The 19,482-nt window shown below is 36.3% G+C and overlaps 1 protein-coding gene across 1 annotated transcript; it reads left to right on the forward strand.

Moving 5' to 3' along the window:
- The first annotated feature begins 594 nt into the window (after positions 1–594).
- On the forward strand, positions 595–17,947 carry LOC132559729 (caspase-3-like). Its single transcript, XM_060224356.1, has 8 exons — positions 595–793; positions 4,517–4,890; positions 5,241–5,315; positions 7,627–7,695; positions 9,114–9,307; positions 9,512–9,620; positions 10,247–10,426; positions 17,299–17,947. The coding sequence occupies exons 2-8, from the start codon at positions 4,536–4,538 to the stop codon at positions 17,550–17,552; spliced, it is 1,236 nt and encodes a 411-aa protein (XP_060080339.1). The 5' UTR covers positions 595–793; positions 4,517–4,535; the 3' UTR covers positions 17,553–17,947.
- Positions 17,948–19,482: the final 1,535 nt, after the last annotated feature.

Below are 19,482 nucleotides of genomic sequence, written 5' to 3' on the forward strand. Positions count from 1 at the left end.
AAAACTGTCTCAGAAAACGATTCAAAACATCCTTGAAATTATGAAATTCAGACCCCTCGCCTGGGTATACCTGTGTTGGAGTCATAAATTTTAAATGATGTTCGTTTGGGAGAATCAAGGCTGACAATGATAATAATCAGCACCTGGGTGTTGTATATAAGCCTGGTTTTCCTGGCTGGAGCCACGGTTTCAAAATTTACGCCTTTTCACTGATAAGTCCCAGATCAATGGGCGTAGATAGGCCTAGTATGATAACGAAAAGTTGGTGGTGTAGAGACCGTTCGTATAACGCGGTCCTGATTGTTTGGTGTAGAAAAGTGATATTCACCTGTGTGTTTGTAGTAGCTATTTTGAATGATCAAATTGACAAATACATTGTGAAAATTCGGTTGTTTAAAGTACATATTTAAGATACTGGATTTTGTTAACCAATCATTAAGATTATGTGTATGATATGTATTGACAATACAAAGAGTAAAATCGTCGGTGTCGACCCAATTTACAACTCATACTTAAACGTCCGGTTTGTTTGATGGCAATAGTCCTGAGTAATTTTATTGCCAGTAGCCCGAGTTGGGGACAACCACACTTCGCATCGCAGACACCCGTTGTAATAATCAGTCTATACACGAAATTCGTTACGGAATGTGTGCTAATATATTTTAAAGATTATGTAAACACATAGATAATGCTATAAATAGTTTTTTGAAACAGGAGATCAGGTCATCCGACTGCTTCCGGGATAGGCATACAGTCTAGTTGATACCAGTAACGGATCCCGGGCAATCTTAAGGTTAGAGACCATATCTATACCATATCATACAGTATATATTTCTATATAGAAAATACACGATTGTGTAATATAACATGTGTTTTGGCGAGAGTGAAGAATGACCATGTACGCTTTTTATCAGACAACATTGGATGAAAATCATACTATTGAAACAGTTTAGCAGTTCAATCTGTGTTTACAGTTTACATTATGTTGACGTTAACTGAATTTTGCCTGATGATGGACGCCAAAATAATTGCTCCACGTGGAAATATAGTTCCAAACTTCATCGATTATAACAACATTTTTATGAATATTTATAAATCAACATGGTCATAACAACATGTGCAATCGCTTATTTCAACAAGTAATTATATTTCTAAACGTAATATTTTAGTAAACTACGAGAGTAATTCTATCGGAATTACCGCGCGTGCAAAAATACAGGATAAGCAAACCTGCAAGTGGCACTGCCATTTACAACTGTATTTTAGCACGTGCGTAATTAGACCGAATTATTTTCTGAATTTGCGTTTAAAAATATAAAGAATTATTGAAATTTGTGATTTTGTATGTTGTAATGAGTTAGTTTAATTACGAAAATTCATAACATCGCTATCACTCCGATGAAGTTTTGAACTACATTTCTGCGCGGAGCAATTATTTTGGAGTACACCATCAGGCAATATATACAGCGTCACGTCAACGACAGGTGATCAGAGATTGAATAATGAACTGTTGAAGTTTTGATTGTCTGATCTCTAAATATTGTTGCATGATAATTGAAATACATTGACAATGTATTTTCTATTTATCAGCATTATATCAGCAGTGTGCATACCATGGTTACACACATCAACAGAACCTACATTTAGATGACGTAGTTGTAAATATCAATATTTACCTATAGAAATTTCAATCATAATTAGGGACGTATATCAAACATAGATTAAAAAGCCATGTTCACAGTTAGTAAGATTGGTGTATAACTCTTTCCATACCATAAATGGTAAAAAAATGTTTTCTTTAAAAACAGATATTTTTCAGAAATGTAAATTTACCTACCTGTGACATTAAGAAAGGTAAATTTACCTACCTGTGACATTCAGAAAGGTAAATTTACCTACCTGTGATATTCAGAAAGGTAAATTTACCAACCTGTATCGTTCAGAAAGGTAAATTTACCTACCTGTGATATTCAGAAAGGACAATTTACCAACCAGTGACCAAATCAAAAAGACCAGTTTAGCTGACAGTGACTTTCACAGACAGGTAAATTTACCTACCTGTGACCTGTAGAAAGGTGAATTTACCTACCTCTAACATTTAGAATGGTAAATTTGCCAACCTGTGACCCACTCAAAATGACGAGTTTAGTTAACTCTCTCAGACAGTTGAATTTACTTATCTGTAACAAATTCAGAAATGTGAATTTACCTACTTGAAATAGATTCCAAAAGGCATATTCAATGAGAAATGATGCATTCAGAAAGGTAAATTTACATACCTGTAAGACACTCAGGTGGGTAAAGTTACCTACTTGTGACACATTCAGAAAGGTTAATTTACTTACCTATGACACATATAGAAAGGTTGATTTACTTACCTGTGACACATATAGAAAGGTTGATTTACTTACCTGTGACACATATAGAAAGGTTAATTTACTTACCTGTGACACATATAGAAAGGTTAATTTACTTACCTGTGACACATATAGAAAGGTTGATTTACTTACCTGTGACACATATAGAAAGGTTGATTTACTTACCTATGACACATTCAGAAAGGTTAATTTACTTACCTGTGACACATTCAGAAAGGTTGATTTTCTTACCTGTGACACATATAGAAAGGTTGATTTACTTACCTGTGACACATTCAGAAAGGTTAATTTACTTACCTGTGACACATATAGAAAGGTTGATTTACTTACCTGTGACACATATAGAAAGGTTGATTTACTTACCTGTGACACATATAGAAAGGTTAATTTACTTACCTGTGACACATATAGAAAGGTTGATTTACTTACCTGTGACACATTCAGAAAGGTTAATTTACTTACCTGTGACACATATAGCAAGGTTAATTAACTTACCTGTGACACATTCAGAAAGGTTAATTTTCTTACCTGTGACACATTCAGAAAGGTTGATTTACTTACCTGTGACACATTCAGAAAGATTGATTTACTTACCTGTGACACATATAGAAAGGTTGATTTACTTACCTGTGACACATTCAGAAAGGTTAATTTACTTACCTGTGACACATATAGAAAGGTTGATTTACTTACCTGTGACACATATAGAAAGATTGATTTACTTACCTGTGACACATATAGAAAGATTGATTTACTTACCTGTGACACATATAGAAAGATTGATTTACTTACCTGTGACACATATAGATTGATTTACTTACCTGTGACACATATAGAAAGATTGATTTACTTACCTGTGACACATATAGAAAGATTGATTTACTTACCTGTGACACATATAGAAAGATTGATTTACTTACCTGTGACACATATAGAAAGGTTGATTTTCTTACCTGTGACATATTCAGAAGGTTAATTTTCTTACCTGTGACACATATAGGAAGGTTGATTTACTTACCTGTGACACATATAGAAAAGGTTGATTTACTTACCTGTGACACATATAGAAAGGTTGATTTACTTACTTGTGACATATTCAGAAAGGTTAATTTACTTACCTGTGACACATTCAGAAAGGTTAATTTTCTTACCTGTGACACATATAGAAAGGTTGATTTACTTACTTGTGACATATTCAGAAAGGTTAATTTACTTACCTGTGACACATATAGAAAGGTTGATTTACTTACTTGTGACACATATAGAAAGGTTGATTTACTTACTTGTGACATATTCAGAAAGGTTAATTTACTTACTTGTGACACATTCAGAAAGGTTAATCTACCTAGGTTAATTTACTTACCTGTGACACATTCAGAAAGGTTGATTTACTTACCTGTGACACATTCAGAATTCAGAAAGGTTAGTTTACTTACCTATGACACATATAGAAAGGTTGATTTACTTAGACACATATAGAAAGGTAATTTAATTTACTTACCTGTGACACATTCAGAAAGGTTAATTTACTTACCTGTGACACATTCAGAAAGGTTAATTTACTTACCTGTGACACATATAGAAAGGTTGATTTACTTACCTGTGACACATATAGAAAGGTTGATTTACTTACCTGTGACACATTCAGAAAGGTTAGTTTACTTACCTGTGACACATATAGAAAGGTTAATTTACTTACCTGTGACACATATAGAAAGGTTGATTTACTTACCTGTGACACATATAGAAAGGTTAATTTACTTACCTGTGACACATATAAAAAGGTTAATTTACTTACCTGTGAAAGGTTAATTTACTTACCTGTGACACATATAAAAAGGTTAATTTACTTACCTGTGACACATATAGAAAGGTTGATTTACTTACCTGTGACACATATAGAAAGGTTAATTTACTTACCTGTGACACATATAAAAAGGTTAATTTACTTACCTGTGACACATATAGAAAGGTTAATTTACTTACCTGGTATCACTTATTCCTTATCACAGAATATTTAGTCTAAAATTATCGTAAATAAGAATGCTACATGAAATGGTTGAGGGGCATGACCCTGATAAAATAACAATGTACTTAGTATTTAGTTGCATTCAAAGTTGTCTTTCTTTGTTTTCAAGGTCATCCTGATATACCAACATGACAACCAGAGCATGTAACCAGGAAATGAATTCCCGCCATTTAAAGCTGCTGAATGAATTGGCCAACTACTTTGATCCAAAAGTTGATCAACATGAATACGACCAGTTCATGAATTCCTTTCGTGCTTTTTTATCACCATTAGCGATGAAAAAATCACATAATTTGTTGGAAGCATTCAAGAATTTAGAAAAAAAGGGCACACTTGCTGTTGGAAAATATGATGAATTGAGGAGCATTGTTAGAAATTTTAATGTTGCACTAGTACCAATAATTGATGATGCAGAGCAAGACATTGTCAAATTACAAACCGAAGCTGACGCCAGACCACCCAGCAGTCGAACAGATGTAACTAGTAATGTCACTACTTAATTATTGTCATTCTCTAGCTCTGTATGTTAATATAGGTGTTTACAAAGTCAAAGTGATGGTGTTTAATGCAAAGTTTTTATATCAAAGTCACAGTGATTTTGCCTAGTCCTATATGCCAAATTCTATTTCATTCTAGATGTAACATAGCTTTTGATTGGTAGATGAAAATAGTTTGCCTCAATATAAATGCTATGTACCATCAACAAATTTCTCATTTGCATATCCAGTTCATACAATGATTGATAACGACTGCAATGACCCTGATTGACCGTTGCATGTCATGAAAATGACTACAGGAACAAAAGCATAACCCCTTATTTTTATATCCTTCAGGTGGAATACATGTCCAGCCTCACTCAACAGTAAATACAGATACACCGACAGCTCCTAAACGTAAACGTGAACAAGGTTAGTGCTATGTATCATTGCACCATGAATTGTAATATAATAGTTTATTGATCTTATGCTGGCAGTTGGATAACCTTGAAACCAGAAATCTGTAATAGCTCCTAGACCCCAAGAACTTATTTGTGAAATTCTATTGTTTAAGTTTGCATTTCAGTTATGTTCAAGGTGTAATCCATCAGCTAAAAATACTGAAGTTTGTTGTTGACTCAAACTAGGGGACTAATATTGTAAGTAACAATAAACCAAGCTCCTAAAAAACCTCAAATCATACAGATCTTTATTTCTAAATGCCCTTATGCTCTGGTCTGTGTGAATCTAAACATTTCCTGAATTTTTGTGAGCCTTAATCTCTGTGACCTGTATGAACCTTATTCTTCCTGAACCTGAGCCTTACTCTCCGTGACCTGTATGAACCTTACTCTTCCTGAACCTGAGCCTTACTCTCCGTGACCTGTATGAACCTTACTCTTCCTGAACCTGAGCCTTACTCTCTGTGACCTGTATGAACCTTACTTTTCCTGAACCTGAGCCTTACTCTCCGTGACCTGTATGGACCTTATTCTTCCTGAACCTGAGCCTTACTCTCTGTGACCTGTATGAACCTTATTCTTCCTGAACTTGAGCCTTACTCTCTCTGACCTGTATAAACCTTACTCTTCCTGAACATGAGCCTTATTCTCCGTGACCTGTATGAACCTTACTCTTCCTGAACCTGAGCCTTACTCTCCGTGACCTGTATGAACCTTATTCTTCCTGAACCTGAGCCTTACTCTCTGTGACCTGTATGAACCTTACTTTTCCTGAACCTGAGCCTTACTCTCTGTGACCTGTATGAACCTTACTTTTCCTGAACCTGAGCCTTACTCTCTGTGACCTGTATGAACCTTACTTTTCCTGAACCTGAGCATTACTCTCTGTGACCTGTATGAACCTTACTTTTCCTGAACCTGAGCATTACTCTCTGTGACCTGTATGAACCTTATTCTTCCTGAACCTGAGCCTTACTTTCTGTGACCTGTATGAACCTTATTCTTCCTGAACTTGAGCCTTACTCTCTCTGACCTGTATGAACCTTATTCTTCCTGAACCTGAGCCTTACTCTCTCTGACCTGTATAAACCTTACTCTTCCTGAACATGAGCCTTATTCTCCGTGACCTGTATGAACCTTACTCTTCCTGAACCTGAGCCTTACTCTTTGTGACCTGTATGAACCTTATTCTTCCTGAACCTGAGCCTTACTCTCTGTGACCTGTATGAACCTTATTCTTCCTGAACTTGAGCCTTACTCTCTCTGACCTGTATAACCTTACTCTTCCTGAACATGAGCCTTATTCTCCGTGACCTGTATGAACCTTACTCTTCCTGAACCTGAGCCTTACTCTCTGTGACCTGTATGAACCTTATTCTTCCTGAAATTGAGCCTTACTCTCTCTGACCTGTATAAACCTTACTCTTCCTGAACATGAGCCTTACTCTCTGTGACCTGTATGAACCTTATTCTTCCTGAACCTGAGCCTTACTCTCTGTGACCTGTATGAACCTTACTTTTCCTGAACCTGAGCCTTACTCTCCGTGACCTGTATGAACCTTACTCTTCCTGAACCTGAGCCTTACTCTCCGTGACCTGTATGAACCTTACTTTTCCTGAACCTGAGCCTTACTCTCTGTGACCTGTATGAACCTTATTCTTCCTGAACCTGAGCCTTACTTTCCTTGACCTGTATGAACCTTATTCTTTCTGAACCTGAGCCTTACTCTCTGTGACCTGTATGAACCTTATTCTTCCTGAACCTGAGCCTTACTCTCCGTGACCTGTATGAACCTTACTTTTCCTGAACCTGAGCCTTACTCTCCGTGACCTATATGAACCTTACTCTTCCTGAACCTGAGCCTTACTTTCCTTGACCTGTATGAACCTTATTCTTTCTGAACCTGAGCCTTACTTTTCCTGACGTGTTTTAAATTTACTTTGCAAGATCTGTGTGAACACCAAAACTTGTCTGACCTGTATGCTCTTTCTCTCATTGATCTGTATCAATCTTATATTGCCTGACCTGTGTGACTTTTCTGTCATTGACCTGTATAAACCTAACTTTGCTTGACCTGTATGAACTTTGTCTGACATATTTGATCCTTTTCCTGACATGTATGACCTTTCTCTCTACCTTATGAACTAAACTTTGCTTGAACTGTATGATAATTAAACCTCTTTATTCATGATGATATATATACTGTGTATATATTGTTTTGATGACACTGACCTATGCTACACATTACAGTGGTAGTAGCAGTAATTTATCTATGTTTCAGATTATATTTACAATGATGGCAATAAGAAAGGTCTGCTGGTGATAATCAATATCACACAAAACAGGGCAGGTAATGTTGTTGGTAAAGAGGAACACCAATTAAATGTAGAGCAAATGCTTTAAAATCCTACTCTTCTTAAAGGAATGGTTGTATTTTGCTTTAATATGGTCAGAAGCTTTGGTGGTTGAAGGGGAATTTTGTATGAATTGTGGGTCTTTGCCCCCCAGGGGACAGAGGGGCAAGACCTGTAGAGGAAATAGAGCAAATTATTTTAAGTCCTACTCCCTCTGTGGGAATGATTGTGCTTTACCCAAATATGGTCATAGTGGTGGATGGTTGGTGATGGGTCATCAGGTGGTGGATGGTCGGGTACCGCAGTAGTAACACACTCACCTTTCACCAAGCTGTCCAGGATTTGATTCCCAGTACAGACATGAAAAGATATGGGGTCACCTGTTTGACCATGTTGGTTTTCCCCAGGTACTCCGTTTCCCTCCAACAGTCACATCCCCTACATGCATATGGGCCAACAAGAGTGATTTATATAGGCTGATATCTTGTTTCACAATTGTTGTAAAATAACCAAAGGTTATTTCTATGTATACAAATATGGTGAGAAGCATTCTTGGGTGAAGGGTTTTTTCAATGAAGTTTATGATCGCTTTTTTCTTGAAAAGTAAAAGATGGATCTCTCTCAAATTTCATATGTAGGTTCCCCCTGGTCTCTAGTTGTGCCCATGTAATTTTGGGACTGATCAGGAAAAAAAATGGCTGAAAGGCAGCCATCTTAGAGTGTTTGTTTTCGGTATTTCTTGAGAACTACAGCGTAGATCTTCCTCAAATTTCATGTATATGTTTCCTTGGTCCCTAGTTGTATTTGAGTATTTTGGATCATTCTCAAATTTCATGTATAAGTTCCTTTAGGTACCTTGTTTTGCCTGTTTGAGTTTGGGACTGATGAGAAAAACAAAATGGCAGGCAGGCAGCCATCTTGGATTTTGCCTTGTATAGATTGTTAATGCTATTTCTTAAGCGGTACTGAATGGATATCTCTGAAATTTCATATGTATCCAACATTCTAAGAGCATGTAAAGATCAAACAATGGTATATGACCTTTTTGATTTGCCAGTATTACAAGATGAAATATGTTTTATTACAATAGAAAATAACACTTTCAAATGGTTTGCTGTTTCTTAATATTTCACTGGTGAAAATGTAATGAATTCTATTTAAAATCAGGTATTGTTTGTCATTGGTGAAGGTGGGTGAGTCAAGGTCACACTCAAAATGAAAATATATACCAAAAAGGTTGATCAGTTTTATTTGGAAGTTAAACAGATAAATATAGTACTACATAAAAAATGTACTTCAAGTCTTATATATATGTCTGTGGAGATTGTACATAAACTTGTCCATAAGGATTTTACTTCCTCTTAAGAGGAAGAAGCATTTTTGTAGTTATTGAAAATGCATTTTTACACCTCAGGTACAGAGTATGATGAAGCAGGTTTAAAGAAATTTTTTGAAGATGATCTGCAATGGGAAGTGGAGACACGCAAGGATTTAACGTATGACAGACTAGACAAGTACCTTGATGGTTTAAAAGAACGTCTCACTGATCGTGATACTGCCAACAAGTATTACTGTCTTGTGGTTACTGTCATGAGTCATGGAAACAAGGTACTGCTTATCAACTTCAAATTCTTTATATACTGTGTCATTCCTATATTGTATCTATACAGTTTGTATACTGTATCTTAACAGTATCTGTTTATCTACTGTATTCTACATGAATTTTGAAATAACGAGTTTCGACTGTATCCCTGTACTGTCCATCTATTATCTACTGTTGCTTGTCCTAATATACCAATATCTTTGTTACAGGAGGGAATATATACATATGATTCCAGTAAAGAAGTGAAAGAAAAGCAGGTGTATGAATTTGACAGGATTTTCAAATGTTTCAAAAATGACGAGATAAAAGCATTTACAGGTAAATTAGCAGTGCAAGTTTAAGTATTTTGGGTAATTTTTTTTATCTTTTTTTAACTCACCTTGCCATGATGTGGTCTCTGTCTATTCTGCATCAACTTTTTCTAGAGTCATCTTATTTGATCAGCAATTGATTCTTGGAATAAACCCCTCCAAAGCCGCAAAAAGAAATGACCCTTTCCTATAATCAAGGTTACAACGACCAAATTTGTAAATAAAATTCAAACAGCTTCATTTGATTAACCAATAGGCTTGGAATCATGATGTTTGTCTGGAAGTCTGCTTGGATAAAGGGTGACATAATTTTAGCATAAGAATTAATATTGGCCCTTATTCAAGGTCACAGGATTCAAATTTGTCAAAACCTTCAAACAACTTCTTCTCATTTACCAAGAAGTGAATGTCAATGATGTGAAATGTTCATGTATCTATTAAAAGCAATTCAGGTGAGCTGCAGGCCCATAAGGCCTTTTGTACTAATGCATTGTAAATGATAGTACAATAATACTCTTGATATGTGATCATGTAGTTAAAAATCTTGCAGTACATAATCATTACACTTTTACTAAAGAGGAGTTACGTGTGATTAACTCAAGGAGTGAATATGATATGTTTTATCATTTTTAGGGAAACCCAAAGTGTTTCTGATACAGTCATGTAGAGGAAGCTCTATCCAAGGGGAGGTAACCAGTGATGACAATAACACAATGGAAATTCCAGAGATACCAGACTCCATTGCTCAACCTGCTGTCCGAATCACCGTTCCTGTAGATGCTGATATGCTCATCATGTGGGCAACAACACCAGGTCAGTTGATATTCCTACACCCTGTCACTAACGTTAATCTTATCTGTCCTAAAAAATAATCAGACCTGGTGTAGACATTAACCTTACCTTGTCAGGACATTAACCAGACCTGGTGTAGACATTAACCTTACCTTGTCAGGACATTAACCAGACCTGGTCTAGACATTAACCTTACCTTGTCAGGACATTAACCAGATCTGGTCTAGACATTAACCTTACCTTGTCAGGACATTAACCAGATCTGGTCTAGACATTAACCTTACCTTGTCAGGACATTAACCAGATCTGGTCTAGACATTAACCTTACCTTGTCAGGACATTAACCAGATCTGGTCTAGACATTAACCTTACCTTGTCAGGACATTAACCAGATCTGGTCTAGACATTAACCTTACCTTGTCAGGACATTAACCAGATCTGGTCTAGACATTAACCTTACCTTGTCAGGACATTAACCAGATCTGGTCTAGACATTAACCTTACCTTGTCAGGACATTAACCAGATCTGGTCTAGACATTAACCTTACCTTGTCAGGACATTAACCAGATCTGGTCTAGACATTAACCTTACCTTTTCAGGACATTAACCAGATCTGGTCTAGATATTAAATCTTACCTGGTCTAAGTGTTAAACGAGGTCTGGTCTAGACATTAAACCTGACCTACTGGAGACATTAAACCTGACCTGGTCTAGACATCAACCTTACCTGGTCTAGGCATTACACCTGACCTGGTCAAGACATTACACCTGACCTTGTCTAGACATAAAATCTGACCTGATCTAGACATTAAATCTGACCTGGTCTAGACACCTGACCTTGTCTAGACATTAAACCTGACCTGGTCTGGAAATTAAACCTGACCAGGTCTAGACATTAAACCTGACCTGGTATAGACATTAAACCTGACCTGGTCTAGACATCAACCTTACCTGCTCTAGGCATTAAATTTGATCTGGAACAAACATTAACCTGACCTGGTCTAGACATTAACCTTACGTGGTCTAGACATTAACCTGACCTGGTCTAGACATTAAACCTGACCTGGTCTAGACATTAAACCTGACCTGGTCTAGACATTACCCTGACCTGGTCTAGACATTAAACCTGACCTGGTCTAAACATTAACCTGACCTGGTCTAGACATTAACCTTACCTGGTCTAGACATTTTACATTTAGCTTAGTAACCTGGTCTTGCAGTCTGATTAATTTTGATGACAATTTTTTATTTTCAACTTGTCTGTCATCCATAATTGTTTCCTTTGAAACAATACTCCGCAAGCTTCTTTACTTACCCAAGTGGATTTTAATAACCAAAGTTGGGGTTTCCAGCAACGCTAATTTCCCATAAAGGTCGGCCAAAAGATTTTTTCAGCCTCTGAGACCACTTAGCGAAACATGGCTTTTTAAATGTCTTCCGTATTCAGTCCATTCAAAATGACTTAGCATATACATAGCTTTATCTCTTATCGTGATTGAGACTTTACCATTTGTTCAAAGTGTTGATTTTTGGCTTTGATGTGTGTCACCCCAATGACATGTTGACAAGCTCTAAGCTTGTTTTCCCGTCCCATAAAATTACCTGTATCTGTCAAATTGCTGATCATTGAATAGATATTGTTTAAACTAATGATATTGGACATAGGAGACCACTCTGTTAGACTACAAGCCTTCATGTACACATGTGACTTACTTAATATATAATAACCCCTAGCAGGCATACAAATAATGCAGTCCTTGAATCACTCTATCTGTCAGTTATAATTAGGATGTTATATGATCGATAGCTACTATACATCTCTAAAGCTATATATTATATACTCTGTTATCATCAATTGTTCTTTTGACATTACTTTCTACATTTTCTACTAAGACGGAGACTTTAACCACCTAATACAGTGCCGTTCTCACAATGAGAGGTAGATGTGTAAGTGTGGGTTGTAAAGTTGTCTTTAGGAGAGACAATAAAACCAAGAAATCTGCTAGAAATATAAGACTTCCCCAGCACAACTGGTTGTATGATGTTTTAAAAGCATATGACAACTGTTGATCGAGAGGCGTGTGTGCAAAGTGCGTTAAGAACTATTATAAGATAAAGTCACAACATAAAGGTCAAAACGTTAGTGTTGATGATGATAAGTGGCTAAACATCCCTCTATTATCCATAGAGGATCTATTTTATGGCCAGTCGTCCCACACAAAATATGCACTGTGTATGAAGAGTCTCAATAGAAACACCACTATATTGCCCAAGTGTGTAAAACACCCAACTCATCTTTCATCACACGCTTTGGTGTCCTTGGTCCCCACATACCTGTTCACATCATCACATAGGGAAAGATCTTTAATGTAACGTTGAAATCAGCACTGATGAAAGAGAAATGTTGACTTCCCAGCTACCTTCCAGATCAAACAAAATCATCAATGATCTTTAGGAGATATCACATATGTTATCAAAGCAGGAGTCTTCTTTATCTCTGCATTTCTCCTCTCAGGATGATGTAGATTATAAAGCCTAGACTGGTTGGACAAGAACATGATTTCTAGAAATTTCCTTCTTATTATTCATCCTCTACTGGCACTGGTGTTTACACTCCAAGCCAAGGGGATGCACTAATGTTGTCCTGGGTAAAAAATAAAGACAGACATATCATGGAAACAGTGTTTAACTTTTTTTTAACATGTCAATCTCCATTATGTCTGAAAATATTTCATTCTGTCATGACAACATTAGGTATAACCATTGTTCCTTTGTTCCTTGAACATGAACATCTTACAAGAGAAAATATTCTGTAGCACAACACTTTGTTCTCGGAAGCATTTCTTGGCCAGTGGCCGACAGTACATATATCTTTATTCTTAAGAGTTCTGATCACAAGCTCCAGACAATGTCATACTCTGGCCACAACAAGTGGAACTATTTGAAGTTCTTAATCATAGCCGTACCTGATGGCTGCACTCTGGACACAGTAGCACCTTTTCCTTGAAGTGATAATGATGCAAAGATTACAAAAGCCATCATGAATAGTTTCTCATTGCTGGCGAAAGATGTTTGTGTTGTTCTTGGTCTTTGATGACATCATGATGTTATCATCAGCATGTTCATGTTTAGATTTCTTAAAAAAAACGAAGAAATCAACTTGAAGCATTTGCTCCCAAAATCATACGTTTTTATTTTGGGCACAAAAAGGCTTTATATTCTTGCATATGCACATGTTTGGAGTTAAATGCCTATTTGTAAACAAAGGACTGCAGAGACTACCAACAGCACATACAAGCTGTTGTATTGGATTCTTAGGCCATTTTAAAACTCCACCTTTAGTCTGAAACTTCGTTCGGTTTGTGCAATAATTTCTTGAATTCAGAAAGTTAAGTCAATCCATAGGGGTTGGTCCCCCAAACTGGGAATTTGGGGAAAAAAAACTTTGAAACATTACTCTTCCAAATGTAGTCTGAATTATGACTTTGGAGCATCATTTGTTACTTTACTTCAAAAAGCTGATTCAACTACTGGGGACTGGTTGATGTTGCCATAAATGGGGAATTTAGCTAAACTTTTGCTTTCCAATTCTAGGATTCTTAAATTCCAAAATGCCCAAGTGGATTTCAACCTAATTTGGTGTGAAACTTTGAAAATTTTAAGGAATTAACAATTTGATTGCCAAATGACTGTTAAGACCCATGGGCATTTTGTTTATATATGGGATCAATGAAGTAGTAACAACAGTACAGACATGTGAACTGTCAAATTTTTTAGGCAACCTGCCCCTTTATCAAGACTCCAATATTATGTAAATTGTATCACATACATAGAACATAAAACAAATACAAAGTTAGAGACTAAAATCAGGAATAGTGATGCAAATTTAGGTGTCCTTCAGCTGATGTAGGCCAAAGGACTTTTATAAGGGACAAAATAAAACATAATAAGTTGTTGAATGGAGATGGTGATTCAAGTATCAGAAATGTTTTATACAAATCTTGGCACATTGTGCTATGTAGCCATTGAGCGTATATGTGATGAGATAAAAAAAATTGTGTCGCACTCCCAGGAGTTTACTGATACACCTCAGCCTCACTCTTAAAAAGGAATTGTTTGATTAAAAATAAGAACGTTTGTTGTAAAAAACAATTAATGAATGTATGTATTGTTACAATGAAATATATTTTTGATAAAAATCACTAGTTAAATGTGCAAAAATGTATAAAAAAAAAATCTTATTTTGAATATGATCAAATAGGCCCCAGATTCGTCAATTTGTATACAGAAAACTTGCCCTAGAAAACTAGATTTTCTACTTTCGGACAAAAATTAATAATGGACGCCAATTTTAAATAGGAATGAAAGCAAAAACTAAGAAACTAAATGAGAAGAGTAATAAATATGAAGAAAAGAAGTTACAGGGGGAAAAAAATCCTCACGAGGAGTAGAATGGGTGGGGCATTTCTAGTGGTGCAAGATATACTGACTGTCAGGTATGTCTGACCAGGACCCTCACGAGGAGTTGAATGGGTGGGGCATTTCTAATCCTTAGTGGTGCAAGATATACTGACTGTCAGGTATGTCTGACCAGGACCCTCACGAGGAGTTGAATGGGTGGGGCATTTCTAATCCTTAGTGGTGCAAGATATACTGACTGTCAGGTATGTCTGACCAGGACCCTCACGAGGAGTTGAATGGGTGGGGCATTTCTAATCCTTAGTGGTGCAAGATATACTGACTGTCAGGTATGTCTGACCAGGACCCTTACGAGGAGTAGAATGGGTGGGGCATTTCTAATCCTTAGTGGTGCAAGATATACTGACTGTCAGGTATGTCTGACCAGGACCCTCACGAGGAGTTGAATGAATGGGGCATTTCTAATCCTTAGTGGTGCAAGATATACTGACTGTCAGGTATGTCTGACCAGGACCCTCACGAGGAGTTGAATGGGTGGGGCATTTCTAGTGGTGCAAGATATACTGACTGTCAGGTATGTCTGACCAGGACCCTCACGAGGAGTTGAATGGGTGGGGCATTTCTAGTGGTGCAAGATATACTGACTGTCAGGTATGTCTGACCAGGACCCTCACGAGGAGTTGAATGGGTGGGGCATTTCTAGTGGTGCAAGATATACTGACTGTCAGGTATGTCTGACCAGGACCCTCACGAGGAGTAGAATGGGTGGGGCATTTCTAGTGGTGCAAGATATACTGACTGTCAGGTATGTCTGACCAGGACCCTCACGAGGAGTTGAATGGGTGGGGCATTTCTAATCCTTAGTGGTGCAAGATATACTGACTGTCAGGTATGTCTGACCAGGACCCTCACGAGGAGTTGAATGGGTGGGGCATTTCTAATCCTTAGTGGTACAAGATATACTGACTGTCAGGTATGTCTGACCAGGACCCTCACGAGGAGTTGAATGAGTGGGGCATTTCTAATCCTTAGTGGTGCAAGATATACTGACTGTCAGGTATGTCTGACCAGGACCCTCACGAGGAGTTGAATGGGTGGGGCATTTCTAATCCTTAGTGGTGCAAGATATACTGACTGTCAGGTATGTCTGACCAGGACCCTCACGAGGAGTTGAATGGGTGGGGCATTTCTAATCCTTAGTGGTGCAAGATATACTGACTGTCAGGTATGTCTGACCAGGACCCTCACGAGGAGTTGAATGGGTGGGGCATTTCTAATCCTTAGTGGTGCAAGATATACTGACTGTCAGGTATGTCTGACCAGGACCCTTTTGAAATATCAAGATCATCTCTCATTCATGCCAAGTAGGTAGCAGGTTTGGAGTTGGTTGATCCAGTGCTGCTGGTCACCACAACTCTTGTAGTGGTTATTGGGTACCACCTGCATGTCATGCCACACATGTTGAATTGTCTTGTTACAGGCAGGTCAGGGCATTTCTGTTGGACATGAGTGATTGTTGATCCTGAGATTAAGTGGTGGTTTGGTCTCCCCCACATACTGCAAATGACACTTGGCATATATGTATATAAATATTTATCTGAGTATGATAAAAGATTCTCAATATCTGAGCAACAGTTGTTCAGTTTCCTAAATATTGTGAATCCATTATTATACTTGTATACATTTAGTTACATGTTGCTTTCCTAGATGTGTAGAGTGTTGGTTGTCAATATCTTAGTCATATATTTATGTAACTGGTGTAGTTTTCCTGACTTTACTATAAAGACTTATTTCTCTGATGGCCAGTTATGATTTCATTCATTTCACCGTATGCTTACATGTTAATTCAGTGTATGAAGTCCAGTGTATACTATATAGCTTATCAGATTTAAAAGGGATTCAATTTCATTCCATTTCACAGTCAGTAAAGTTCCCTCAAAATGAACTACCCTATAAACATTCTCCATGAATGAATATACACTGGTATACATGTATAGAATATACACTATTATGCATGGGTAGAATATATGCTATTACACATGTATATTAATATACTTGTAAACAAATCGATTACACTCTTTTACCCTCAAGCCACAAATTCATGTGGTTATGAATGTTCAAAATCATACGTACCTTTAAGGAGCTGTATTTTTCTATGAAATTCAATGCCCAAGAAACCATTTGAAAAAAACCCCATGAATGTTGAATCCTTCGAAAATATATGATTTAACAGTATACATTAGTCAGATCAACCAATTCTCTCATACATACACCTATACTGTATTCTGGATAATGTTCACCCTTGTCATCCATGAACAGGGAAAGAAAAAATATAAGATGAGGGCGAAAACATAATTCTCAAAGAACGAAATGAAGATGAGACGATTTCATTTACAATGGTACAAGGGTGAAAATAACCTCTAAAATATGCTGATATACAGTATTTAATAGGAGTGATTTTCTCTCGTTACAGGTTACAAGGCATTCAGAGGTGTGTTTGAAGGTTCACACTTTCTTCAAGAAGTGGTGAAGCAATTCAAACAGAATTACGAAATGGACCATCTCGAAATGATGCTGATGAAAGTTAGGCATACATTTGCAAACACAGAAGAATATCGAAAGAATTTAGGTCCAAGTAAAAGTGCAGATGGCAAAATGATGAACATTGTTAGTACACAGATGCCCTGTTCATGGTCAACTCTGACAAAAATGTTATACCTGAAATAACAACAATGAGCATGGATGGGTCACAAGGCAGCAATACTTTATAATTAAAATCAACTTGGAATATTTTATCAAATGACATTTTCCATTCCTACCTTAAGGTTAAGATAATTCTTCATCAGCAAAATTTATATTGTATCCCTACGCCAACTGGGAATGTTTTGTCACACAACATTTTTCAGCCCGAAGTTAAAATCATTCTTCATCATCAAAGACAGAAACATTGTCTCAATATAGATCACTGGTAAAAACTGGTCAAGTCAAATTTTAGTTTTTGTGTATTAGAATTTCTTAATCATAAATATTCATTTATTCTATTTTTATAGTATATATGATTTCTGAATCATAAATCTTTTTGTTTACCCTATTTTCAGTGTAAATGAAATTTCTTAATCAAAAATATTTTATAGTACATATATATACAAATTTCTGAATTATAAATCTTTGTGTATCATATTTTGATTAAAGAATTTTTTATTCATAATCTATTTTGATTGTGTGTTAAAATTTCTGAATTATCAGTCATTTGCATCTTGTATAATCTTGATATTATACTAGATATTATTCATATTCATTTTTTGAAAATATTTTTACTGATTTTACCTATTTAATTTCACATGTCGAGGATCACACAAATGAACACATCTTAAGACTTGTTACAATCTTTTATAGAATGAAAACTTGTTAAGATCTTGTGTGTATTGCCAAGCATGTGCTTATTGCTATATATATACAACCACTTAGATATATGTATAGGATCTAAAATACATACAGGATCTAACATGCATATAGGATCTTACATACAAGTGGGATCTTACATACAAGTGGGATCTTACATACAAATGGGATCTTACATACAAGTGGGATCTTACATACAAGTGGGATCTTACATACAAGTAGGATCTTACATACAAGTGGGATCTTACATACAAGTGGGATCTTACATACAAGTGGGATCTTACATACAAGTGGGATCTTACATAGGATCTTACATACAAGTGGGATCTTACATAGGATCTTACATACAAGTGGGATCTTACATACAAGTGGGATCTTACATACAAGTAGGATCTTACATACAAGTGGGATCTTACATACAAGTGGGATCTTACATAGGATCTTACATACAATTGGGATCTTACATACAAGTGGGATCTTACATAGGATCTTACATACAAGTAGGATCTTGTATACAAGTGGGATCTTACATAAATGTGTGACTGATGCATGCTATGTATTTTGTTTGTTGCCTACTTTGAACATGGTTAAAACATTTGTTAGGGGATGAAATGACAACAGATGCACTGGTCCTATATACAAGTTCATTATTTATATCAGTTTGAATTTGTTCAGCACTAGCTTCATTGTATTTCTATTTGGACAGAAGCTGTAGATAAAGATTGACAAATTTATCATGTAAGAATCCTAACAGGTCAACACAAAAAAATTCAAACTTTTCCTTAAAGTAGAGGGTGAGTTTAATGCAGGATAATGAAGTAGTGTTTGTTAGAATTTTAACATATGTGTGATAGACATGTGGGGTTAATTACCATGACCCAGCAGCATTGATATATTTTACAAATAATTAATTAAATCTGATTTTATAGGTATTGGACAACAGACATTCTGTCAATCACCATTCCAGACAGGTTTAAGTCCACATATACACATCATTTGGCAAACATTACGAGATTCAGAAATTTTCTTCTTAATTATGCAAAGATAAGATTAACACATTCTAAAACTTAGCAGTATCTACTAAGAAACACTTTTGGGGGATATCGAAATAAGATTAATAAAAGTGGGTCGCACTGAAATAGATGTTATACGAAATTCAATTCAATTCATACTCAAATGTACACATGTAGTAAGTGCGTTTACCGGTAAAGATTTTTCCAACTTCTTATCAGCAAAGATCGTAATTGAAGGCATG

This window comes from Ylistrum balloti, unplaced genomic scaffold (assembly GCF_031769215.1).
Source record: "Ylistrum balloti isolate Yb309-2 unplaced genomic scaffold, AGI_CSIRO_Ybal_v1 Utg370960, whole genome shotgun sequence".
In the NCBI taxonomy this organism is placed as follows: Eukaryota; Metazoa; Mollusca; class Bivalvia; order Pectinida; family Pectinidae; genus Ylistrum; species Ylistrum balloti.

Excerpts from the sequence above, each read along its gene's own strand:
- LOC132559729 (XM_060224356.1), top strand. The coding sequence starts at position 4,536 with ATGACAACCAGAGCATGTAACCAGGAAATGAATTCCCGCCATTTAAAG. Across the intron at positions 5,316-7,626 it reads TAAACGTAAACGTGAACAAG|ATTATATTTACAATGATGGC; the intron begins GTTAGTGCTATG and ends TCTATGTTTCAG. Across the intron at positions 9,621-10,246 it reads CGAGATAAAAGCATTTACAG|GGAAACCCAAAGTGTTTCTG; the intron begins GTAAATTAGCAG and ends TATCATTTTTAG.